Source organism: Oryctolagus cuniculus, chromosome X (genome assembly GCF_051225735.1).
Source record: "Oryctolagus cuniculus isolate XC-2025 breed Fujian yellow rabbit chromosome X, ASM5122573v1, whole genome shotgun sequence".
Taxonomy (NCBI): domain Eukaryota; kingdom Metazoa; phylum Chordata; class Mammalia; order Lagomorpha; family Leporidae; genus Oryctolagus; species Oryctolagus cuniculus.
Genome location: NC_142888.1, coordinates 65817897 through 65844565, shown reverse-complemented (window position 1 = coordinate 65844565; position 26669 = coordinate 65817897). Strand labels below are relative to the sequence as shown.

The following is a 26669-nucleotide window of genomic DNA, read 5'->3' as shown; positions in this document are numbered from 1 at the left end:
TGGATATGGGGGTGGGAACTGAAAAACATAGTATTTCAGAAGCAGCATCCGTAGTCTTGAATAAGAGACATGCCAGAAATTTGGAGGTAGGACCTTTTGTATCATAAAGATCTGTTTTACATACATAGTTTTTCAGAGTGTAAATAGTGTATAAGAGATAGACATACTGATTGTATATAAATATAGTCACATGGATTATAGATGATTGAATAACTGAACTGAAATGTTGATTAATACATGAAACTTAATTGAAGTAAAACACACTGTATAAAACTTACACACATAGATCATCTTTGTTTTTTAGCTCTTCTTTTTAAAATCCATTTATTTTCTTCCTTGGCTGTATTTTCTTCATAAGTCATATTGTTTTTTTTTTCTCTTTAGAACAAAGTTGCAGAACAAGTTATGCAAGGAAAAGATCAGGTAAGAAACAAAAGAAGTAACAAAAAATCTATTGTGGAGAATGAAATAAAAATATAACACTAAGTACCTAAGTATGATGAGATGGGTGTGCTCAAATTTAGTATATTTTTATGATTCAACAAATAGTTAATATGTTTATTGGTGATTACTATTAACAGCTGCCTGTTATGTGGAGAAAAGTGGGTCAAATAGGATCTTTTCAGTATACCAAATATCCAGATGGAGACATCTGGATGACTACTTGGTTCACTTTGCATGGGGACTATTTAATGCTGCTTCTGTAAACTTTCTAGCATCTGATCTCTTTTGGCCACAAGCCTTTGAATGTCATGGTGGTTGGATACATCGTCACCTCCCTTCTCTTCCATACTGCTTAAACTGTGTGTGTGCATGTATGTGTATGTGTGTGTCTGTGTATTTGATAAGGTGTATAAAGTTGTTCAAGTTATTCCTGGACAAGAATGAGTTATTTCATGTTTTTGCTCCAGTATCAAATTGTTTCTAATAGAAATTATTTATATTTTTCCAGCTTTTGTTTACCAGAGAATTCTTACCATTAATTTACCATTGTAGTAAAAATGCATTTTGCGAGTAGAGACACTGAGGATTTATAAAAACATGGATATATTTCATCAAAGAAATATTGATTTATCCATTTTTAGTGACAGTAGAGAAAAGAATCTAAATATTTTTAAGCAAGGCAGATATGAAAAGCAGACCTATTTGTAAATTGCCTTGTAGGCAATACACTTGGTATAGACTGTATGTGTGAGTTCACAATGTAAGAAATTTTAAAAACTATGTCAATATCATACTTGGGAGGGTGAAACGGGATATATAAATGCTCAATTAGAAAACCTGAAGATCCATTATTAAGAGTGAATAAGATAAATATTGTCAACTTAGCCTAGGTTATGAACAATTTCTCTGTTTAGTCATTTATAATGATTAGCACTTGCTTGAGGTCTGAGATTCTTGGAGAGTTACATATTTTCTGGTTTTAATCACCTTCAACCTATTGTTACAGTATCCATTTTAGTATCTATGTTAGTTCTCAATAGGAAAATACAAATATATAGCAAATGTAAGTGTTGTCAAATTCAAAATTCTCAAGTGAAATTTTACTGAAGTGCTGTTTTGAGCTAATTTTATTTCAAGCTGTCATGTTAATTTATCCACAGATAAGTCTGGTTGTTGTAAAATACTTCTTTGTTTTTTAATTCAAGTATGCTATAGGAAATGCCTTCAATTAGTTGGCATATGACGAACTCAAATAAATCACATTTTAAAATTGTTCAGTTGAGTGGTTCAAAATGCTGGCTTTGAAGTTAAGCTGCCTGGGTTTACATTCGAGGTAACACTAGCTGTATGATCTGGTTCACAAAGGTAGATCAGAGTTATGCTGCTTTAACTGATATATGAAGATAATAACAATGCTAAAAATTGTTGTAAATATTGATTGAGAAAATTAACATTATTTTTTATTGTACACAGAGCTGAGAAAATGTTACCTACAGCTTTTATTTCTCCCCCTCTTCCCTTTGTTCTTCTTCATTTTCCTTCTTCTTCCTTCTTTCTTTCTCCTCCTCCTCCTTATTATTGTTGTTGTTGTTATTATTATTATTATTATTCAAGAGTTGTTTCCACTGTCTCCTGGCTCTTAGCTCTAATTTACACTAATTCTGTCAGAATAATTTTTCTTTGGAATTATCTTTATCAGAATACTCCCTTGTGCTAACTCCCTTGTGACTTGACAGAACCAAATCAGACTGTTAAATCTACCATTAAAGGCCCTTCATGAATTTAATACCTATCTGTAATGCTAGCTAGCTCTACAATTCATTTTTCAGCATTCTTGTCTTTCCTACTTTGTTTCAGGCAATCAAATCCTCTTGCTGTTGCTGGTCAAAAACAACAGGTGGTAGGAATGGAAAGGAAAGAAGACAAACTATTTTGAAAATTTATGACAGTAATAATAAAAGCAATAATATTAACAGATCGCATTTACATAGAACATTATTTTTCCAAAGCCCTCATTATATAGAAATATACAAAAGTATATTTCAAGATAATTTATCACACACTCATACATAAAATTTCAGACTTACAAAATATTTTTTGAATCCTTCCCTGCCTGGTGTTTTTCCTCACCCAGACAAGGCCAAGGGTTTTGCTGTCTAAGTCAACATGCATATATGATTTGTACATTTTTGAGATAATAAAACAGGCCACAGGGGATCTGTTCTCAAAGAGAATTCCATAAAATTTCCCATAAGAGACAGATTAGTGGATTCGGAACTAATGGTCAACTCCATATAAGTGTATTGTGGATAAGACTCTTGAAACAGGAATTTATGAGGATGAGTCACAAATAAAAGAAGAATCTGAGCAAAGGAACAGAGGTTGGAAAGCACAATACGTGTTTTAGAGATAGTACAAAGCAATAAACTTTCCTATATGGATGGAAAAGAAGATTAGTTGGAGAATCAATGTGGATGTCTCTAATGCTTTGGAACTCCATAAATAGAAGTTGTGGAGAAGTCAAATTCTAATACAGGGTCCTAACCCCTTGACTCATGAGGCCAAAGAGACTACTATTGGCTTTGTGCCCATGAGTTTTGGTAAGTTTCTGTTTCCACATGGTTTGGTTTTTAACCATATCCCAAAAGAAAGGAAAACACTATCATCTTGGCTTTTGTCATGTGTCAAAACTCTTAGGTTTATTATTACTCTTGGAAGATGTGACCTTTTTAGATGGCAAGAGCTTTGTATTTCCTAATTTTTTAGGTATGATAAATGAAAATGGATGAAAAGAAAAGATACTATTCCAGAAAATGTTTAACAATTGTTATCTGTAAAAACACATATGATATATAGATATAAATAAGCCGTGGCTCACTAGGCTAATCCTCCACCTTGCAGTGCCGGCACACTGGGTTCTAGTCCCGGTCGAGGCGCTGGATTCTGTCCCGGTTGCCCCTCTTCCAGGCCAGCTCTCTGCTGTGGCCAGGGAGTGCAGTGGAGGATGGCCCAAGTGCTTGGGCCCCGCACCCCATGGGAGACCAGGATAAGTACCTGGCTCCTGCCATCGGATCAATGTGGTGCGCAGGCCGCAGTGCGCCAGCCGCGGCGGCCATTGGAGGGTGAACCAACGGCAAAGGGAAGACCTTTCTCTCTGTCTCTCTCTCTCACTGTCCACTCTGCCTGTCAAAAAAAAATACTTATGAGCAAGTATATATATATATAAACTTGTACTGATATTAAAGATGTAAAGCACATAAATTATAGATAATAATAAAATGTATAATATTCTGCATTATAAATATCATATAGGCAATTGATTCTCAGGGATCTTTCACTGATTTTTGACTAACATAGTCAACTGTGCTTGTAATAAACAAGTAAGCATAATTTCATCATGAATGGTATATGATATTTTTGTTTACATTAATGACAAAAAAACAGTGAAACAAGGAATATGTGAGATTAAGGTACACTCATTGATCAATGATGTGGATTACTTTCTTGTTAAATCATGATAGTTTTTGAAATTCAGACAAATATTTCTTCAGCTTTTTGTGTAATTCACAATAGCTACAGACAGAACAGAATTACACTTCTAAGTTTAATCCATGTTATGACATATCTTCAACACTGTACTAAACCAAGTTAATCAATGAAACAATAAATCAATCACTTATTTGTGTTGTTTATCAATATCCATGGTTTAAACATTCACTTTATGGCTGATTTCAAGCTACCAAGTTGATGAATGTGAGAAGAGATATAGAGTAGCAAGTAGCCCTACAGATAAAATAGATATGAATGTCTCAAGGGTTCAGATAATAGTTAAATGTGGTAAAATAATAAGAATGTTGTAGGTTTTGAACACTTATTAATATCTTAAAATTGTATCTTAGACAGAAATCTTCTATCTACGAGTTCAAACACCCACTTCCATCCCACCTGCACCTACTCAAAATCAAATGCCCACAACAGCCAGGGCGAGCCAGACAGAAGCCAGGAGCCGAAAAGTTAATCTTGGTCTCCTATGTGGGTGACAGGGACTCAACTACTTGAGCCATCGCCTGCTGCCTGCCATGGTGTGCATTAGCAGGAAGCTGAAATCAGTAGCAGAGCTGGGACTCAAACCCTGGCACTCTGATATGGGATGAGGCCATGGTGGTTTCACTGCTAGGCCAGACATCCAAACTTTGTTTTTTATATGATCTGTTTATTGTTAATTTTATTTATTTATTTTTTGACAGGCAGAGTTAGACAGTGAGAGAGAGAGACAGAGAGAAAGGTCTTCCTTTGCCGTTGGTTCACCCCCCAAATGGCCACTACATCCGGCGACCTACACCAATCTGAAGCCAGGAGCCAGGCGCTTCCTCCTGGTCTCCCATGCGGGTGCAGGGCTTAAGCACTTGGGCCATCCTCCACTGCACTCCCGGGCCACAGCAAAGAGCTGGACTGGAAGAGGAGCAGCTGGAACAGAATCCGGCGCCCCAACCGGGACTAGAACCCAGAGTGCTGGCACTGCAGGTGGAGGATTAGCCAAGTGAACTGCAGAGCCGGCCAATTTCATTTATATTTTAAAGATTTATTTATTTATTTGAAAGAGTTACAGAGAGGCAGAGAGAGAGAGAAAGAGAGAGAGAGAGATCCCCATCCACTGGTTCACTCTCCACATGGTAACAACAGCCGGAGCTGCACCAATCCGAAGTCAGGAGCCAGGAGCTGCTTCCAGGTCTCCCACGCAAGTGCAGGGGCTCGAGGACTTGGGTCATCTTCTACTGCTTTCCCAGGCCGTAGAAGAGAGCTGGATCAAAAGAGGAGCAGCCGGGCCTTGAATCGGCACCCATATGGGATGCCAGCACTGCAGGCTGAGGCCCCACCTGCTACACCACAGCGCCTGCCTCAATTTTATTTATTTTTAATAACTGCTGTTTAACAAATGAATTTCAAAATTTCTGACATTTTAACATCTTCCTCTAGAAAACCAGTAATAACCAGCTTTAGTACACTGCTGGAAAGTAACTCATTTCATTGATTCATTAAGAATTTGTAAGTGTTCATGAATGTCATTAAGAATATTGAGGTATTGAACACCATTAAGCATTCACAGGAACTCAATTTAGGAAAGTAGCAGTTAAAAAGATTACTATTTATACTTCTGCCAGAAGAAAAGGACTGTACATTGAATGATATCTTTAGTATTGATTATTTCTGGAATTGCATCTTTGTGAAGCTTTTAATACATTTTTAAACAATAAATACAATATAAAATATTAAAGAGGTAGGAAAGATTAATATGAGAAATAAATAGAGAAGAAATGCAGTCTGGGGTCAAGGGGATTGGGACGTGGAGAAGGTAACAAAAGACATCTATCAGCAGTAACTCTGAAATAAGTATCTCCAGATATATTAGTTCTCTATTTCTTCCTTTAAAATTTTCTACAAATTTAGTGACTTACAACACTCATTTACTATTTTATAATTTTATAGATGAGAAGTCTTTGCCTCAGTGAGTTAAATTCAAGGCATTTGCAGGACTTCTTCCTTTTCTTCATCTTCTAGGGGAAAATCTATTTCCTTGTTCATTAAAATTACTAGAAGAAATCAGTTTTAAGTTTTTAGGCTGAGGTCACCATTTACTTGTTAGCTACACTGAAGGACATTACCAGCTTTTAAAAGCTGTCCACATCCTTCACCTCAGAACTCATTTCCTTCATCTTCAAAGCCAGCAATGGCTGCTGAAGTCTCTTTCAGGCTTATGTTGTGGGGTGGCCTTGGCTGAGTCCAGGCTCTTGTCTCCAACACAAGAAGAATTTAAAGGATGAGACACAGGAAAAAGGTGAACAGAGAAACAAGATTTATTTACATGCAAAGCAAAAGTTCACAGTCAGGAAGGAGTGTAGGCAAGCTCAGGAGAGAAAGAGAACTGCACTTAACAGGATTCTGGGTCACCTTTTATATGATCTGGAGGCATTGGGAGAGATGTCTGGTGTGGAACTTAACTGAATATTAAAGGAGATGGAATCAGGGAATGGACTTTTCTATCAACTGTTTCCTTGCCCTTTTTGAGAAATCTCAGAAGTGTCATAGTATCAGGTGTGTGATGGGAAGCGGAAGGGTCAGCCATAGTAATTTTATTATAATGACATTATGATGAACTAAAAGTCATCGCAGAGTTTCAGCTGATAGCCATTTTGGATATTTTTAGGTGGTGTTAGTTCTTAAGTGGTGAAACTGCAGCAACTGCAGTTCTCTGCTGCACAAAAAGTGAGGTGGTTTGGAGAGTACATGGTATAGGGCTGCAGTTGCACATATGCTGCAGCACAGCTCATGGTAATCCTCAACTCCCTTTTGCTAGAGCCACCTCCCTGCCTACAGCCTTTTTAATCTCTTTTGCCTCTACTTTCATTGTGACATCTCTGAACCCTCCTTGTCTGACTCCCTCTCTGCCTTTAAAAGCTTATGTTATTGTTCTGGATGCATGTTGATAGTCTAGGATCATCTTCACATTTTAAAAGTCAGATGATTAGCAACCTAATGCCCTTTGCCATGTTAACATAACATATTCACAAGTTTAAGGGATTATTTTATGGACATCTTTGAGAAGACATTTTTCTGCTTACCATAGCAGAACTTTCTACAGGCAATATGTGAGAATACTTTTATTTCTACTTTCCCCCTTTTGCTGCTAATGGAAGGTGCCCTGTCATTCTTTTCTTTCCATTTATCCACCTGGAATGCCTGTTCTTAGACATTTTATTATTAACTTTTAAGTGTACAAGATCAAAATCAAAATGTTAGCTAGGAAGCTACATACATATATATATATATATATATATATGTAACATATATATATATATATAATGTTTAGATTAAACCCTCTCTACCTTTTTAATTCAAGTATCTGAGTTGGGTATTAATCCTAACTTTACTACTTTATGACCTTGGAAAATTGTTTAATTTCTGATATTCTGTATAGGTGTAAAACAGATTTTTTTCAGCATTGCTGTGATGATTAGAAATATTACAGATAAATCCTGAATTAAGTGCATATTATATAATAGGGATTCAGTAAATGATAACACTTATTATAAAGCTATATTTCATTGACTATGTTACATTTGAAGTAAAGTTATTTAATCCCAGACAATCAGTTACATGTTGCATCCAGAACACATATTTACAACCAGAGGATTACATTTCATAGTGAAAAAACTCATAAAGCACTGTGTTCTGGCATTAATGTATCTAATTACTACCATTGACATGTCTAATCTAGTGTAATAATGTTATTACTTTAATTGTGCATATTTATGGGAGACAGTGTGAGTTTAAGGATTGTAAGGATAAATTAATACATCCTTGCAGCCTCTATAAAGTATATTGGTTAGCAGCAAATAATAAGGTGTTCTTCGAACAGAGACACATTTGCATTATGGTATGTTTGGCTATTTAGCAATGCAGGATTATAAGCTACTTTTGACTTTTCAAATGTCTGCGAGTTGGATACTCCTTACACAAATGATTTCCAAGCCTTCCTGTTTTTTCCTTAATGGTTTTCTTGAAGCTATTTCTTTTGTTCCATTTTTATTGATGAAGTCCAGGTTGTGGCTGTACAAGCTAATGGTTAAAGAAGAACAGATGAAAGACATGAAAATCAGATAGGCTGAGAAATTGTAAGATCCTCTGAATCGGATGAAAAATCCAAAAACTGAGATGTATATCCAAGGGGGTGGTAGTGTTAAACAGTAGTGATTTTTGAAAACATGGTGTTAGATAGATCTTGTTTCCAGTGGCAAGAAATGTATTTAAATGTCTGAATTTTGTTTGGCAGGACCTAGAAAGAAGGAAAAGTTTCACCACATCCCTTCCTTTCTGTTCTTTTAGACTCATTTCAAGCCTTAGGAAACAAAAATAGTTATACAGAAGGGAAATAATATATAGTATGAAAGACTGTATTCTTCTATATATCTGCTTAGCTCTTCTAAAAAATTATAATTCTCTTTTTTACTAAAAGCAATCTAGCATTTGACCTTTAACAGTACTAACATTTGAAGGCCTAAGGGCAAGTAGTAACATTTGTGAGTAAAATATTTAGCCACAGCTACAAAGTTCCTCCTCATATTTTGGGCCATTCTGCCTCTGATGTGCTAGCCTGTGTTAATTCCTTAATGATATAACTATACTTTTGGAGTGTAACTTTTCACTTCAAAGAATGTATTTTTAAATAATGTCTTTTTCTGATGTACAGAATAGTGGTTAAGTGTGTAGCCTCCGGAATTAAACTAAGTGGGATTGAGTATTTATTGACTTATTTATTTTGAATTTAGGAAATAACAATTATTTTAGTCTACCTTTTTAAGTGATTCTTATGTGTCAGGCTCACTGCAAAATAATTTGTATCATTTTTAATTTTGTTTGCTTTTTGCCTCAGTTTTTTCATTTGTAAGTTAGTAATAAGTTATCATAAAGTTATAATGAGGATTAAATGAGTTAATGTAAAGCAGAGTACCTAACTCAAAAATAGCACAATGTTAACTTTTATAATGATGGTGATTATCATTAGTCCCATCCAGTCTTTATCCCTTTTTTCAAATTTGGTTGCACCTAAAAAATCCTTTTGAGTGTTCTGGCACCTTCAAAATTCAGCAGGTGCTGGTCACATGTTGTTAACTGATCCTAAAGAACAGAGTAAAGCATGCTGGCTTTTTATAAATAAGATTGCACCTTCCCTCTTGTACCATGGTCTGAGTTTGTAGGAACTAAGTTTTATAGTACTACACTTTCAAGTTGTTATAAAATCCAAGTAAAATTTTTTTGGTAGATAAATTATAATAAGAAGATATGACCTATGAATGTTGGCTCATTTTAAAAATTAGATAACATTATGTTCATTTGTTATTCAGCCTTCTTGTTCCTGGACCTATGGAGTATGTGATTATCCTCATTACCTAATTAAATCTGCAAGATGTTCCCTGCTGTGTAGTTATAGCTGACATTTCATGAATTATATTTAATACTGGTCTTCTATAGCAAGCTTTTTTATGTCTTAGATTTTTAAACTTCTCATTAACCATTTTCAAAACTTGTATTTTTATGCAATGGTAGTTCTGTTTTCAGTATTCAAAAAATCTAATTTTACATCAAAAGCTCTTCAGGGCACTTTTTTTCTGTATTCTTGGACTTTTCTCTACTAAGTCCAAATCCATTCACTAGCGATGATTTTTTATGTTCTCTTTTCCTATTTCCATATCTATTCACCTACACTACCCCTGCCAATACTTCTAGCTTATATGGAGAATGGCAGCAGCTATTAGAAAGAATACAGATAGCCCCCAACTTATTATGGTTTGACATTCATTTTTGCAACTTTATGATGTTGTGAAATCTATCTATCTATCTATCTATCTATCTTCAGTAGAAACTATACTTCAAACTTCCAATTTAGATTTTTCCCTAGGTAACACAATATGATCCTGGGCAGTGGCAGCAAACTGCTTCTCCCATTCAGCTGAACAATCATGGTGGCAAACAAGTGATATTCGACTCTACAGTATACTGCATTAAGTTACACGAGATGTTTAATACTTTATTATAAAACAGGATTTTTGAATTAAATTATTTTGCCCAACCATAGGCTAATGTAAGTGTTCTGAGCACACTTAAGCTAGGCTAGGCTAAAATATGGTGTTCAATATGCATTTTTTCATTTATGTTTTTCAATTTATATTGTGTTTATGGTGACATAAACCCATTGTTAAGTTAAATAGCATCTGCATAGCTTTGAGTTAAGGCAGCTTATGCCTTTTCCATGAATTTCCTGCCAGTTAACAGGCATTAAAATAGACAAATTGATTTACCAGTCTTCTAAAATCACTTTTCTATCTGTTAGACCATGAGATGGAGACAATAGGCACTTAGCAATCACATCCAGTTGCACATGCCACTGACCCAACATTTGATAACTTATTACTCAATAATACAGGCCATTTTTAATTTGAAAAACACCTTGAAATAAAATGTTCAATGCTATAATATCATAACTGTGCCATTGAGCTTTTACTGGAAGTCAAATTCTGATCATATGCAAACTTTCATCCAAAAACAACTGCCAAAAACACTCCTTCATAAGTAGACTTGAAAAATAGCAAGGCTGTACTCTTAATTTTAACATCTGAAGTTTGTTCTCTCCTTTAGGTCAGGTTGTTTCAGTGCAACCTCTTCAGCACAGTTGTCACCTCACTTGTTGCCCTTTTTATGCATGTTGTGACAAGGATTGTTGAAATTCGTGAAGTCTTACCGTTAGAGTTCTTTGCTTGCTGTAATTTATCACCTATGTGAATGGAAAACAACTTCGTTTTTCTTTCTCTATGCCCATAATGAAATGAAAGAGCTTTTTATATCTCTTATTGAAGCACCATTTTACTGTTAAATAGGTAGTTTTCTTATGCTCTATTTTATTTGGAGATAGAATTGTATTATTGCATTTAAAATCACTTAGTTGCTAGCAGCTCAAGATTGCCATGATAAGTTTAGTCTTCTGACACTTGCGAAGGCTGCATTGCCCATAGACAAACATTTTGAGTGCCATCTGTCTTCTATTTTTTTACGTTCATAAACTATCTTTGGAGGAAAAATTACTATAGAAGTTTTATAACCAGTTGTATCATTTTTTTTTTTTGGCAGGCAGAGTGGACAGTGAGAGAGAGAGACAGAGAGAAAGGTCTTCCTTTTGCCATTGGTTCACCCTCCAGTAGCCACCACGGCCGGCGCGCTGTGGCCCAGTGCACCGCGCTGATCCGATGGCAGGAGCCAGGTGCTTCTCCTGGTCTCCCATGGGGTGCAGGGCCCAAGCACTTGGGCCATCCTCCACTGCCTTCCCGGGCCACAGCAGAGAGCTGGCCTGGAAGAGGGGCAACCAGGACAGAATCCGGCGCCCCGACCGGGACTAGAACCCAGTGTGCCGGCGCCGCAAGGCAGAGGATTAGCCTAGTGAGCCACGGTGCTGGCCACAGTTGTATCATTTTTTAAACAATGGAGATTCTAAATATAGAAATATATAAATATATTATAGAAAAATATAATATAGATAATAAATTATTGAGAAGTACACTTAAAGAAAAATATAGTGGAGTGCACTCTTCAGATGCTCTGTTTATTCATGTGAACCATCATCTTTTCAAACACATCAACTATTCATGCATATATTTCCACCTGTGCTATGTTTGTAGGAATAACATCCCCCATCACTATTTTAGTATTAGGGAACTAAATTGATAAATGCAGTGTGGGGCCAGCACTGTGGCGCACTGGGTTAATGCCCTGGCCAGTTTGAGTCCCGGCTGCTCCTCTTCCAATCCAGCTCTCTGCTATGAACTGGGAAAGCAGTAGAAGGTGGCCCAGGTTCTTGGGCACCTGCACCCAGAGGAGAGACCTGGAAGAAGCTCCTGGCTTTTGGCTTCGGATCGGCACATCTCTGGCCCTTGCGGCCAATTGGGGAGTGAATCATCGGATGGAAGACCTCTCTCTCTCTCTCTCTCTCTCTGCCTCTCCTCTCTCTGTGTAACTCTGATTTTCAAATATATAAATAAATCTTTAAAATAAATAAATAAATAAATTTAGTGATAAAATTAATCATCTTGAAAGGCTGACCTATATTGAACATTATCTATTGTTAATAAAGTTACTGTTCAGAGGGATGCAGCTATTTCTCACTGTTAGTCTTTGTGCTACACCATTGTTATGGTTTTCTGCAACCTTCATTAACATTAATACTTTTAGTATTCCTTTACAAAGTAAAAATACATTTATTCTTTAAAAGTGGATTTTAAAAGTGAACAAAAAACATTACTAGGGTATTTGGTGTCATTGTTAGTGTAAAAAATATGATCTGCATGATTCACTCTATATTCTGAGAAAGGCTTCTTTCTTTATTAGGATGAATTATCTTATGAAAATATATTGTCATTTAATAGACTTGTTTTCTTTTGCAAGTTTGCCCTTTCACACTTCGGAGTCAGGGTTAAGGTACACAATTTAATATATTCAAGACTTTGAGTTGAGTTAGAATTACTTGCTTAAATAGTTATACTTCGAAGGAGAAGGCTAAATAGGCATTAAAAAAACATATTCTCTCAGGAAATTTTCAGAAATTCAGTTATTGGCCAGCGCCGCGGCTCACTAGGCTAGTCCTATGCCTCGCGGCGCCGGCACACCGGGTTCTAGTCCCAGTCGGGGCGCCGGATTCTGTCCCGGTTGCCCCTCTTCCAGGCCAGCTCTCTGCTGTGGCCCAGGAGTGCAGTGGAGGATGGCCCAAGTGCTTGGGCCCTGCACCCCATGGGAGACCAGGATAAGTACCTGGCTCCTGCCATCGGATCAGCGCGGTGCGCCAGCTGCAGCACGCCGGCCGCGGCAGCCATTGGAGGGTGAACCAACGGCAAAGGTAGACCTTTCTCTCTGTCTCTCTCTCTCACTGTCCACTCTGCCTGTCAAAAATAAATAAATAAATAAATAAAAAGAAATTCAGTTATTAGCATCTCTTCTCTTTCTCCTCTCTCTCTCTCTCTCTCTCTCTCAATACTCCAGACTGTTTTGTCCGCTATAACAAAATGTCATAAACTTGTTGATTCTGAACAACAGATTTTTACCTCTCACTGTTCTGGAGACAGCAGATTCAGTTGCTGGTGAAGTCTTGCTTTTTCACAGTTAATTGTTTGTTCACTGTTTCTTCACCATGTGGAAAGAGAAAGGAGATCTCTTTGGGATCCGTTTTTTAAGAGCATTGATCCCATTCATGAGGACTCCACTCTCATAACCTAATCACCTTACAATGGCCTTATCTCCTAATACAATTACGTTGGGCACTAGGATTCCAATATATAAAATTTGAAGGGACACAAACATTCATATCATCATAGCAGATGATAACAGTTTTTATAAAAATATAGCCACTGGCAAAATGTAATTCTTTCATCTCTATGAGTGGTATCAATTATCTCCATAAGAAAATTTCCTTGACCTCAGTTGTTTTCTCTAATGGCAAGGTAGTGTTATTTTGAGCTGTGTGAAAAGGCTGCTTTACTGGGAATAGTGATTCAAAAAAAGGAAAACATTCAAAATGGGAGTGTTTTTATTAAATTAGTGTTTCTTTGAGTATATAGAATTGGACAATGTTTTAATGTAGAATTTTGCTTTGTGGTAAACACTTTAGGAAACTTGCTGAAAGAAGAATATATGTGAATATAGTTTAGTTTTGTTTTGTTTTTCAAATATCATGAAATCACTATTTGGTTTCTGCTATATTGTGTATTTCCTCTTCTTGAATATAACCCATGCAATGTCAGAAGCCATTCTGTCAAAATTATTACAGTATTACACAATAACTGGTAAATATTTGACGCTCAAAATTGGTTGAGTAACTAAAATTGCATTTATAATAAACACCTGTTCATATCTTTTCTGACCAGAATTGATTTTACCCCCTTTAAAAAGACAATAACTTGGATTCAGAATAATATCCTGTAGAATACCATGGACATTTTTCATCTCTAAATGAAATAAACTAGACATTTCTTTTTTAAGAAAACTTTTATTTAATAAATATAAATTTCAAAAGTACAAATTTTGGATTATAGCTGTCTTCCCCCCATATCCACCCTCCAACCCGCAAACCATCCCATCTCCTACTCCCTCTCCCATCCCATTATTCATTAAGATTCATTTTTAATTACCTTTATATACAGAACATCAACTTAGTATATACTAAGTAAAGATTTCAACAGTTTGCACCCACACAGAAACACAAAGTAAAAAGCACTGTTGGAAGACTAGTTTTACCGTTGATTCTCATAGTACAATACATTAAGGACAGAGAGCCTACATGGTGAGTAAGTGCACAGTGATTCCTTTTGTTCATTTAACAAGTGACACTCTTATTTATGACGTAAGTAATCACACGAGGCTCTTGTCATGAGCTGCCAAGTCAACAGAAACCTCTTGAGTTCACAAACTCTGGCCTTATTTAGACAAGGACAAAATCAAAGTGGAAGTTCTCTCCTCCCTTCAGAGAAAGGTATCTCCTTCTTTCATCGCCCGTTCTTTCCGCTGGGATCTCACTCACAGAGATCTTTCATTTAGGTAATTTTTTGCCACAGTGTCTTGACTTTCCATGCATGCGAAACTCTCATGGCCTTTTTAGCCGGATCCAAATGCCATAAGGGATGATTCTGAGACCAGAGTACTGTTTAGGGCATTTGCCATTCTATGAGTCTGCTGTGTATCCCGTTTCCCACGTTGGATCATTAAGCTGGACATTTCTTTGAATAATTTTTATTGCTTCAAGTCAAATTGTTGGTTAACTCATAGCGAAGAGATCTTTCGGTTTCAGAAGTTATTATTGATAATTTTACAAGATATACTGACTTGTGATGCAAACAGGAATAAAGACCTGTATAATTCATAAAGTTAGTTGAATTATGTGTATTCTATTTAACATTTAGATGGATGATAATTCCCCTCCCTTACAATTTCCATCCTAACATTTTGCATAATATAGACATGGATATGGATATGAATTATTATATTGTAACACTTCAAAATAATTCATCTGGCCTAATAAGTATTGAAACAATTCAAAACTGTTCAATGATTTTGAAATATTTTTATGAGTTGTCCATTTTATATCTTAATATATGCACATGTACACACATTATATGGGATCAATCTTCAAAAAGTTTATGGAAAAATCATATTATGAAAAATTGTATGGATTTTTAAAAATGTTTGCACCGAAATAAAAATTCAATTTTTAAATAGATTTTTAAAAATACTTTTGTACATACTGTTTTAAATATATTGCATATAATTTTCAAACACTATATATGTATTATATGTGAATTTTTGTGTATATATGCATATATGTACACATATATATGCATGTTTCTTTTTAAATATACACACATACATTTACATATATAAATAAGCATATGTGCATATAGTTGCTTTTGTGAGTGCAACTAATGCAACTTAGTCTACTAATTTACAGTCTTGGAATTTATAGAAAACTTGAGTGTGCTTGAGATGTTACAATGCATGTACTATAAACCTTAATTTTATTTTTATGTCTAAGATGAGATCTAACCAATAATTGTATAGACGTTATGAAGCAATGGAAAATGAACTGTTTCTCTCACTTATTTTTGAATACTAAATTAGAGCCTTGTCTTTCCCCTAATATTTCTATAACATGTTGTTCTCTATCCAGTGCAATTCAGTTCTCAGTTCTTGCAGCACAGCAGGTTAAGCCACTGGTTGTGTTAGCCAGCATCACATGTCAGAGTGTATGGGATCAAATCATGCTTCTGCTTCTCATCCAGCTTCCTGTTTATGTGCCTTGGAGGCATCAGATGATAGTCCAAGTGTTTGGATTTCATCAACTCACGTAAAAGACCAATTGGAGCTCCTGGCCTCTGACTTTGTCCTGGTCCAGCCCTGCTGTTGAACCATTAGGGTCTCTGCCCACCCCTACCCCCAATTTCAGAAAAAGAAATAAAGCTTTTAAAATAATTTATTAGAAATTTCAAAAAAAATATTTGAACATTAGACACACACAAACACACAGACTGAGAGAGAGAGAGAGAATCTTCCATCCACTAATTCACTCCCCCAATGCCCACAATAATAGAGACTGGGCTAGAACATAGCCAGTATCCAGGAATTCAAACAGGTCTCCCAGGTGCTTAGCAGAGGACCAAGTACTTGAGCCATCACCTGCTGCCTCCCAAGGAGCTCATTAGCAGGAAGTTGAAATTGGAAGTGCAGCTGGGACTCAAACCCAGACACTCCAATATGAGATGCCAGTGTCTGAAGCGGCATCTTACCATTATGCTATATGTCCTACCAAAACTAATTCTAATTTCCTGTACTATCTGTGCAAAATCAAAATGCAATCTTTGTAATACACCATTGATCAATTTTCTCCTTAACTTTTAGTACAGAACACAGAAGCCAGTTTAAAAATCTCTCTTAAATTACACCTTTATAATAACTTTAGCCTCTGAAAATTCAGCCAGCTTTTTAAAATAAAAGGCTGTTCGCTACAGAAATTCTAGACTCCCATAATCTGATCTTTCATTATGATTGGAAGAGTTCTCTATTATACTTAGGCCTCTACTCCTTTCTTCTTCACATTTATTTTAATTCACAACTCTCAATACTAATATTTATTAAGTGATATTATTATTCTAATAGTTTACTCCTAAAATAATGCATTTCTAATTACAGAGATTTTTATATACAGCGTATTAACATTTTCTGAATGACTTTGTTAGGACTATGATTAGCAGATATTCTTTATCATCCACTTGACTTCTCTTATCCTATATCTTCTCTATAGGCTCTTTTTATATGTCTTCTCATTTACATTAATTCTCATAACTATATCAGTTTCTTTTTGTAGTGCATATTTGGCCTCATATCATTTGCTCCACAGTACCACTCCCATTTTTACTTTGAGACCTGCATAGACTCTATGATTAGTTCTACGAACACTTTCATTTGAGAAACACTTCTCTTGGACATCTTCATCAACTAATATAACTAATAAATAGTAACTTCATATTAGTATGTTAATAGGTATGACTTTTTAAAATATCAGAAGACCTTCTCTTTTACAACTTAAATGGCATTATGTACATTTTGTTAACCACACTAAATTACCATTGTTATTCATGGGCTTTCATTTCCAAATTCTAAACATTGCTCAATTGTAACTTACTTGACCTAGATGATTTGGATTTTACTGAAAAAATGTTTTGCTGTATGAAAAATTATTTTAAAAATAAATATGATTTTTCACTCTTTAAAGGAGGTTTTGTAATGTATCAACCAAAACCAGTATTTAATTGTTTATTTTTATTTTTTAAATTTAATTTAAGGTATAAAAATTTCATGTATTTTATATATACAGCTTTAGAAACACAGTGATACTTCCCACACTACCTTCCCCCAAACCCATGCTCCCACCCTTCCTTCTCCTTCCTCTTATTCCCTATCTTAATTTTTATAATGATCTACTTTCAGTCTATTTTATATTCACAAAATTAACCCTGCACTAAATAAAGAGTTCAGCAAATAGTAGGAAGAAAAAAATAAAAAACTCTGTTCCTTAACAGTGGAGACCAGGGCTGTAAACAATCATTGAATCTCAAAATGTCAATTTCAGTCTTATTAATTACATTTTTTGTACTTTATTAGTTATTACAGATCAGGAAAAACATATGGTATTTGTCTTTTTGGGACTGGCTTATTTCACCAAGTGTGATGGGTTCCAGTTGCATCCATTGTGTTGCAAAAAATAGGATTTCATTAGAAAAGTCAAACCAAATTTACTTAGCATCTCAGAGGGACTCGATGTTCAATTTCTTTGAAGTTTCCTTAATAATATAGAGACATTGTCCACCATTTAGAATCTGATGTGTAAGAATACCTAAAATATTGTGTTTTTATAACATACATGAATTATAAATATATGAATAATAATTCATATTTTTAAAACATTTGACATTTTTAAGAATCATGATAAAACATGAATTAATATCTAAATGTTCAAGATAAAAATTTCTAAGACTCTGAAATGTTTGATTTGAGCAATCTTAGATCTCACACCAAATTTAGAATCTTTCCATTTCACCACATAGTCAATAGTATGGAAAGAAAAGTCCCATTTTTCCTTATCACTCTAGGGACAAATAAATTTAATAATGTGAGAGAAAGAGCACTGAACATGGGGATGCTTTTTCCACGAAAAGATATACTAATGCCTCATCACATTACCTAGGGAAACCATTCATGAGAGTTGCAAGTGCAAAACGTTCTAAAGATTACAAAGGTCAGAAAATACATTATCCTTTAGAATTACTGGAGATATATTTAAGCTGACCAAGAGATGGGTAAAAATAAATAACTCATCAACAGGATAGTTGTATGATGAAAGAACTGGCAATAAGCAATGAAACTATAGAGCAGAATTTATCAAAAATAATCTGTTAATATGATTATGAAGTTAACACAAGATTTTGAAACACACTTGAAAAGACAAAGTTTATACCCAAGTAATATTAATTGATTTTAATGTTAATAATGATAATTTCTAAAATCCTAGATTATATCAATGAAAGCTGGAGAATGTTGAGAAGCAAAAGGTGGCAAGAAATACATGATAATGCTTACATCTTGAATATCAACATTAATAAATAATTTCATTCTGACATCTATAAAACAGAAAAAATAGAATTCTTCATTCTCTGTAACTTGCTTTTTAATAATGTAAATCTCATTTAAAGATGTACAATGATCCAAATATACATTTTACTTTACCAGTCAACAAACCATGCAAGCCTATTTGTGTGAGGTGGATACTACCAAAACATTAGAAATCTGGACGACAATTTTTATTTTAATTGATTTGTGATATTGAAAATGACTTACTAAGAGTGAATGTTTGAACATATCACACAATTCATTTTATGTTATGAAATGTTATGAAGAAGTGATAATTGATAAGACGTGCATGTGGTTGTCTGGCTTAAAAGCAATCATACTTTTGTGATTTTTCACACAGTTTTCTATTGGACTCAGGGAAAAACCCATTTTAAAAAATCACTGTATTTTAGACTTTCAAAGACTAATAGGGTAGGTTCTTTTTAATAGAGTTCCTCACTACTTAGTGAACTACAGATTATTCTTTGATTACTACATAGGGAAATTGGCATTAATTTTTCTAAAGAGGCCATGTACAGTTATTACAATTCTGTGGTTATTTCTGCCAGCCAGTTTTTGAGGCCTTGAACAAAATATATGAGGAATGACAGTGTTTGTACACATGCTCATGCCAAGAGAAAACATCTAAATGAGAATTTCCAATCACATTTAAAATGTATATTTAAATATCAGTATCCAATTAAGAATCTGCCAGCTCATGCATTTTTTAATTTTCAGCTCTCAGAAAGGGCTATACCTAGCTTCCAGGACTCTGAGAAAAATTTAAAAAAAAGATCTCATTCTTTAGCCCTTAGTTCTTTTTTTTTTTTTTTTTTTTTTTTTTTTTTTTTGACAGACAGAATGAGACAGAGAGACAGAGAGAGAGAGGTCTTCCTTCCGTTGGTTCACCCCCCAAATGGCCGCTACGGCCAGAAATACGCTGATCTGAAGCCAGGAGCCAGGTGCTTCCTCCTGGTCTCCCACACGGGTGCAGGTGCCCAAGCACTTGGGCCATCCTCCACTGCCTTCCCGGCCACAACAGAGAGCTGGACTGGAAGAGGAGCAGCCGGGACTAGAACCCGGTGCCCATATGGGATGCCTGCACCTCAGGCGGAGGATTAGCCAAGTGAGCCACGGCGCCAGCCCAGCTTTTAGTTCTATAAACATTCTTGCTCAAAATACAAAATAATATGGATTTCCCCAAAAAATAATCTATAACAGAAATGAGATAAATATACTAACAGTACACAATTAGTATGTCCTAATTATAGGCAAAAAGTTTTTGGCACAATCTAAAATTACAGAAACTAGTATTCCCATGGCTGAAACTTATTATTTTCATGCCTTTTATCAATGATTACCATGAGTAATATAAGTATTACCAGAAACATTTTCTAAATAATAAGTAAGTTATCGATGGTAATTTCGCATCCCTCTATCATTACTTTGGTTACCTGTTAGTGGTGTTGAACCTATTCCATATTTATAGTGTGCTAGAAAAGTGCTGCCTCATTTCTTTCCCCCAAACTCCCACTGTAATTTCAGAAAGACAAAAAGATGCCTACCAGATTCAGAAAACAATGCGAAGATCTTGAGCACGCTATTGATCGTGTTATAGTCATGCTATCGGAAAGAAGAAGGGCGCGTAGTCTACATGGCATTAATGAACAACCACCTGGTAACATTCTTACAGCTACTCTTGAACTGATTAATATGGTCAAGATGATACTAAACATTCTGGAAAGGTAACTCCCAATATCTGATCTTTAAAGTCCTTAGAATTGTATCTATGGAATACATAAAATTTATTCTCTTTATATTAATAAAAATTTTTTAAATAAAAAATTAGAGATCTTATTGATGCTCTGAATATTTCCCTAGGATGTACAACATAGTTATACAACTCTCTTTAAACGAACCAGTATTTGATCATCCGCATTTTATGGAAAAATATACGTTTTATAAAACTAGTGTTTGTTTTACAAAGTTTTGTTTTGGCTTTACTTTAAGATCACAATCCACTTGTACATTTGAAACAACACTTGTTTTTCTACAGTCCTTCAGGAATGTACAGCAGTTTCACCAAAGTTCTAAAATACCAAATTTGGACTCTTTACAAAAATTTCCCCTTTTTTCCTTTGTATATTAATTAAGTTTTAAATTTTTAAAAATTATTTTATTTTTAAACAGTAATTTTTTGAAATTTTTATTTGAAAAACAGTGTGACAGAGAGAAAGGGAGAGGCAAAGAGAAAGATCTTCATCCACTGGTTCATTCTCCAAATGTCCATAACAGCCAGGACTGAGCCAAGCTAAAGCCACGAACCGGGAACTTCCTCCAAGTGGGTGGCAGGGGCCCAAGTACCTTGGTCATCTTCAGCTGCTTTCCGAGGTCATTAGCAGGGAGCTGGATTAGAAGCAGAGCAGCCAGGACTTGGTGGTGCTCCAGAATGGGATGCCAGCATCACAGATGACAGCTTAATTAACCAGCTGTGCCACAATGCCAGCCACCAAGTTATTAAATTTTTTAACACATATTTTAAAATCTTGTGTTACTGAAGAACAGCTATGGAAATCAAAGGCTAATGATTTCAAATCTTACTGTCATAATAACTTTTAGATAATACTAATATTTCAATATCCCAATCATTGTTTAATCAAAGACTATGAACCTCTTAATTTTACATACAAGTGCAACATTATATGGATACATATTCCCAGATTTTTTGCTTCTGATAAGTGTTAAATTCCAAATATAAGAGAGGTTTGACAGTAACAGAAGTATGCTTTCAAGGGTAATAAGAGAAGTATAAGACAAGGTTATCATGTTAGTTCTCTCTACAGCTATTTCTACTTTGTATTGATCCATTTTTACCTTTTTCTTGCAATTAATACTTGATTGACAAATCCAATTGTTCACATGAAAAAGAAATTGAAGTGACTTAATCACTTGTTCAAAGACATTTCAAGTATTAGAGGAAATTTAACAAATTAAGTAGTTCCTCTAATCCTTTTCCTTCTGAACATCTTACAAACATCAATCTGGTAACAATCAGAAAGAGAGAGAGAGAGAGAGAGAGAGAAGAGAAGAGAAGAGAAGAGAAGAGAAGAGGAAAGGAAAGGAAAGGAAAGGAAAGGAAAGGAAAGGAAAGGAAAGGAAAGGAAAGGAAAGGAAAGGAAAGGAAAGGAAAGGAATTCAGAGACCACAATCAGAGAGCAAATAATTGAGATCTGTGGAATACATTGAATTTAAGGATACAAATAAGGAAAGGGATATTGGACATATAGAAAAGACAGCCACAGGACTGAGGATTGACAACAAAGAGAACCACCCCAAAAAGAATATAGTTCATATAGTACCTTAAGTGTATGTACTTCAATGACAGTTGATAATTCACACTACGAGAAGTCTTCAAGAGATTCAAGGAGAATGCATTTTATGAAAAAAGCATGAATTTTAATTTTTTCCACTAAAATAAACTTATTCTAATTCCATTTCCATGAACTTTTTGAGGCTTTGTATTAGATTTTCTTATTTTATCAAAGTAGCTTCATTATAAAATTCACTTCATGAAGTCAGTGTTAAGTATTTTTGGTACAATTTCACTAAATTCCTCAATTTGAGAACATCTTTGCTCTCATCAAAGGAATCAAGTTAAGTTAAAGGAGAATTATATTGCTTCTGCAGTATTTTATAGTAAGTTGTCCTTAAGACAATCAATTAAATCCCTCTTTCAAAAATGAAATAAGGTATACAAAATGAATGCATATAGCATCTTCCAAATATAGCATTTTTTTCCATAATAGCATTTTCTTTTCTCTTTGAAATGTTACATTTTTATTTAAAGTATTACATGATCTCATAGTACTTTGTGAAGAACTAGCAACTTTTAAGTAAAATAGTTACTGATCTTAAATAACATTTTTTGCTAAGCTGGAGCATTCTAAATATGATCTTTGTCCACAAAAAACTTTATTAATGAAACTCATCAAAAAGCACAACGTCATGTCTTACACTGAGTGTGCTTGTTATTAAGCACATCAATACATTTGGATCCCTGAGCTTTAATCACTTCTGATTTTAAGATAACTTTCTAGGAACATGCATGGTTTGGAAGTTGTCTCTGAATTATATGTTATTTCTGAGAAAGTAGTAATACAAATTTTAAGAATGGTTAGGACTGAATAAAACTGAAATTCCTATATAATAATTAAATTTCCCCTTACCAAATATCTGGTAAGACTGTCAATTAGAAGAATTCCCCATTCTTTTCTCTCTGAAATTGAATTATTATGCTACTGAGGAAAATGATTTTGTGGTTTATCCTAAAATTGGCCTCAATTCTGTGTTTCTAATACAAAATATTGGAAAGATGCTATTAAAATGTAAAATTTCCCATTATTAGCCTTATTATTAAATTTTTCTTAAGTTGTGATTCAAACTATTATTTGATCCAGTTCAGCCTTGTTCAATCAAATCTTATTTCAGGCCCAAAAATTATTTCAACTTTATCAAAAAGGAGGTTATAAATCTAGACATCTTGATAATAGAGGAATAAATTTTATACAGATAGTGTTATTATTAATAACCAAGAAGCAGAAACAATCCAAATATCCATCAGCTAGCAAATAAATAAAATGTAGCATAGCCACACAAATGAAAACTATTCAGCAATTTAAAATCACAGACAATTGATACATGCTGAAATGTGGGTAATTACTATTTTTGAGAATTCAACTTTATTTAGTAATTTAATTCAAAATGTCATCACGAATAAAGGAAAAAATCTGGTTTCTGAACTTTTCCTATGACAAGTTTCATCCTCTTTTTTTATATTCTAAAATGTTTAGTATTTATAATGAGTTAGTTGAGTTTTTAACTGAGCTACAGTGTATAAAAGATTGACTTTACATGCATTATACATTCATATATGCATGATAGAACTTCATTTCAGTATTGCTTTATTAGTAACCTCTGGTACATTTCAAAATTTACTGTGTAAGATATAGACTTGTAAAAGATTTTAAACATGGTACCAAATGGAAATTTTAGTCTGTTGAGATGAATTTTCTCATTATTCTAAATCTCCACTAGTCATTAGAATTCTAAGAGGCTTACTAATTTGTGGTAGAGAGAATTTCTGACAAAATTTTTGGGAAGTAATACAATAATTCATGCCTTTATCTAAACATAATTAACCCAGATTCTACTGTAAGGAAGCATAAATTGAGCATGCATTATGTTGAAAATTAGGAGACTAGGAAGAGGCAGGTAAGACCCCACCTTTAAAAAGGAATGTGAGGGACAAGCATTTGACACAGGTGTTAAGATATTCACATCCCATATCAGGGTGCCTGGGTTTGAGTCCTGGCTGCACTCCTGATTCCAGCTTCTTGCTAATCCACACCCTGGCAGACAGGTTATGGTTCAAGTATTTGGGTTCCTGCTACTACATGGGAGACCTAGATTGAGTTCCCACATCCCATGCCTTTAGAGAGTGAATGAGCAGATAGGAGCTTTCTCTATTTGTCTCTCTAGTACTCTTTCTCTCAAATAAATAAAAGTATATTTTTAAAAAGGCAAGTGAAACCTTTATTGCCTATGTGCTCATAATTCCCAGAGTTATAGAAGAGTATACTTTTAGCACATAAGTTTTTAAGCTTAACTATAAGAAGTAATTTGAATCATTGCCCATGCTATGTATTTTAAAAATAAACATCCAGAAAATGGTAATTTCATGCAAATAACAGAGGTTACAATCATTTCAGGATTTTAGAGGAGGAACTTTCAAATTAGTTTTCTTGCTAAATCTTAAAAATAAAGCTTCATTTCCCTTTTGAGAGTAAATATGGATTCATCACTGTAAGGCTTGTAAATTTATTTTACAAAAGATTCTGAATTTTTTTCCATTTTGGAATATCATTAACACAGATAAAATTATGATCATTTTTCAGCAAAGTTATGTAGATTTTATTACCTCATTCAAATTTCTGCTTGTAACTATAGGTTTCACAGAAGCCTAAGATCTATACAAAAAAGAGCCCCAAATTTTCAATTAGTTATAGTATCATAAATAAAGCACTTTTTTCCATTATGACAAATAAAATGAATTACCAGATACAGCCAATCTGTATTTTTCAAGAGATAGATAATCCATTTGTGGATTATATAGTCAGTATCTGCTCCTTTTACTCTCTTCTTCTTTTCTTAGAATTCTTTGCACAGTATGGGATTTAAAAGAAAGGAAGCAATATAAAAAATAGTATTCTGCCTTTCACCTCTTATGGTAATTTGAAAATAAGAATAATTACTGTACATTATACTCTTACTACCCTGCCAATTTTGGGGGCCTAAAGAAATATCATTATATTTATCAGTTTCAATGTAAGATTTCTGCTATTTTTGATATTATGACAGTAGAATTTGGCTAACCCTTGGCATTCCTAAATCTAAAGCTCTATAAATCATGGATTATAATTTTAAGTTTCCTGAGGTATAAAGATATAGTATTCAATTAAACTCAGATTGATGGAATATCTTGTCATCCTTCCCTGGCAGGCCTCCCTTTGATTGTATGTCAGAATTTTCAAGTGTGAAAAACCATCTCATTAAACATATCACATTGTTGAAACATTTCTCTGAGCAGGTAAGACATCATTTTGTTGTGCTGTTCTCCATCCTTATATGCATTTATTCATCAAGTTCTGTAAACTGATCTTCAGTAGCATCTGTATAACCTGTCTCTTCCTTATCATTTCCAGGGCCAACACTGAAATTTAGATCCATACTCTTTTATATATAGTTAGAATATTTATGTAACCACAAAATGGATTTTTTTTACTTCAAATCTCTTTCCTGTTTTATCAGAATTGACCACCATTGCTGAATTGTTCTAAAATTTCCATTAAGCTATCAGTAATCTTCAAATGGTCACTGTTTTCTAGTGAATCTTGTCTATATTTGATAAAATAATAGTCAAGGTCCTGGTTAGCCCATAATAATCTATTACGTTATCCTTCCACTTTACATGGCCCCTGTAGTACCATTAAGGTGTCTTACTCTGGGGAGGAGGCTATTGTGGCACAATAGGTTTAGCCTTCACTGAGGATACCACATCCCATATTGGTGTGCCAGTTCAAGTCCTAGTACCTCTGCCTCTGAACCATCTTCTTGCTAAGTATAATCTTAGGAGGCAGAAAATGATGGCTCAAGTGTGTGGGCTACTGACCCTATGTGAGAGGCTTGTATGGAATCCAGGCTTCTACCTTCAGCCTGCCCTAGCCCTGGCTGTTATGGGCATTTGGTGAGTGAACCAGTAGATGTAAGATCCATCTCTCTCTGTCACTCTTTCTTTTGAGTAGATGAAAATAGATAAATAGACATTAAAATATGTCTTGCTCATTAATTTTCAAATGTTTCATGTATATTTCAACCTTTCTGTTTTTTTTTATAACACTATTTACTTGACCTAGAATTTACTACCACGAGTTTTCTCCTTAGCTAAATGTTATATAACTTTTAAGGACTGTTTGAGTCATTAATTAATTTTTTTCATATTTCTGTTCATCCATCCATCTACCCATCCAGCAATAAAAAAGTGACTACTCTTTCTTCTGTAGTTTATTGATTGATTTCACCTAGCAATCTTTTATTTAATGTATACAAACTTCATGCATTTCATATATACAAATTTAGGAATGTAGTGATTCTTCCTGCCCTACCCTCCCTCTTGCCAGCAATCCCACCCTTTTCCTTCTTCTCTCTCCTATTCCCATTCTTATTTTTTACAAAGATCTATTTTCAATTAACTTTATACATATAAGATTAAACCAACACTAAGTAAAGAGTTCAACAAATAGCGCAAAGAAAAAAAACTGTTCCTCAACAGTCGAGACAAAGGCTGTTCAAAATCATAGCATCTCAAAGTGTCAATTTCACTTCTATAGATTACCTTTTAGGTACTCTGTTAC

General features: G+C 34.5%; 1 protein-coding gene across 1 annotated transcript in view; it reads left to right on the top strand.

The window, feature by feature from the left end:
* LOC100349442 (uncharacterized) overlaps window positions 1-26669 on the top strand; it is a 453812-nt gene that overhangs the window by 117108 nt on the left and 310035 nt on the right. Inside the window, exons 5-7 of the mRNA XM_089323942.1 lie at window positions 385-423; window positions 20245-20444; window positions 25258-25345. Of these exons, the coding sequence (XP_089180068.1) occupies window positions 385-423; window positions 20245-20444; window positions 25258-25345 (327 nt within the window). The remainder of the gene's footprint in view (window positions 1-384; window positions 424-20244; window positions 20445-25257; window positions 25346-26669) is intronic.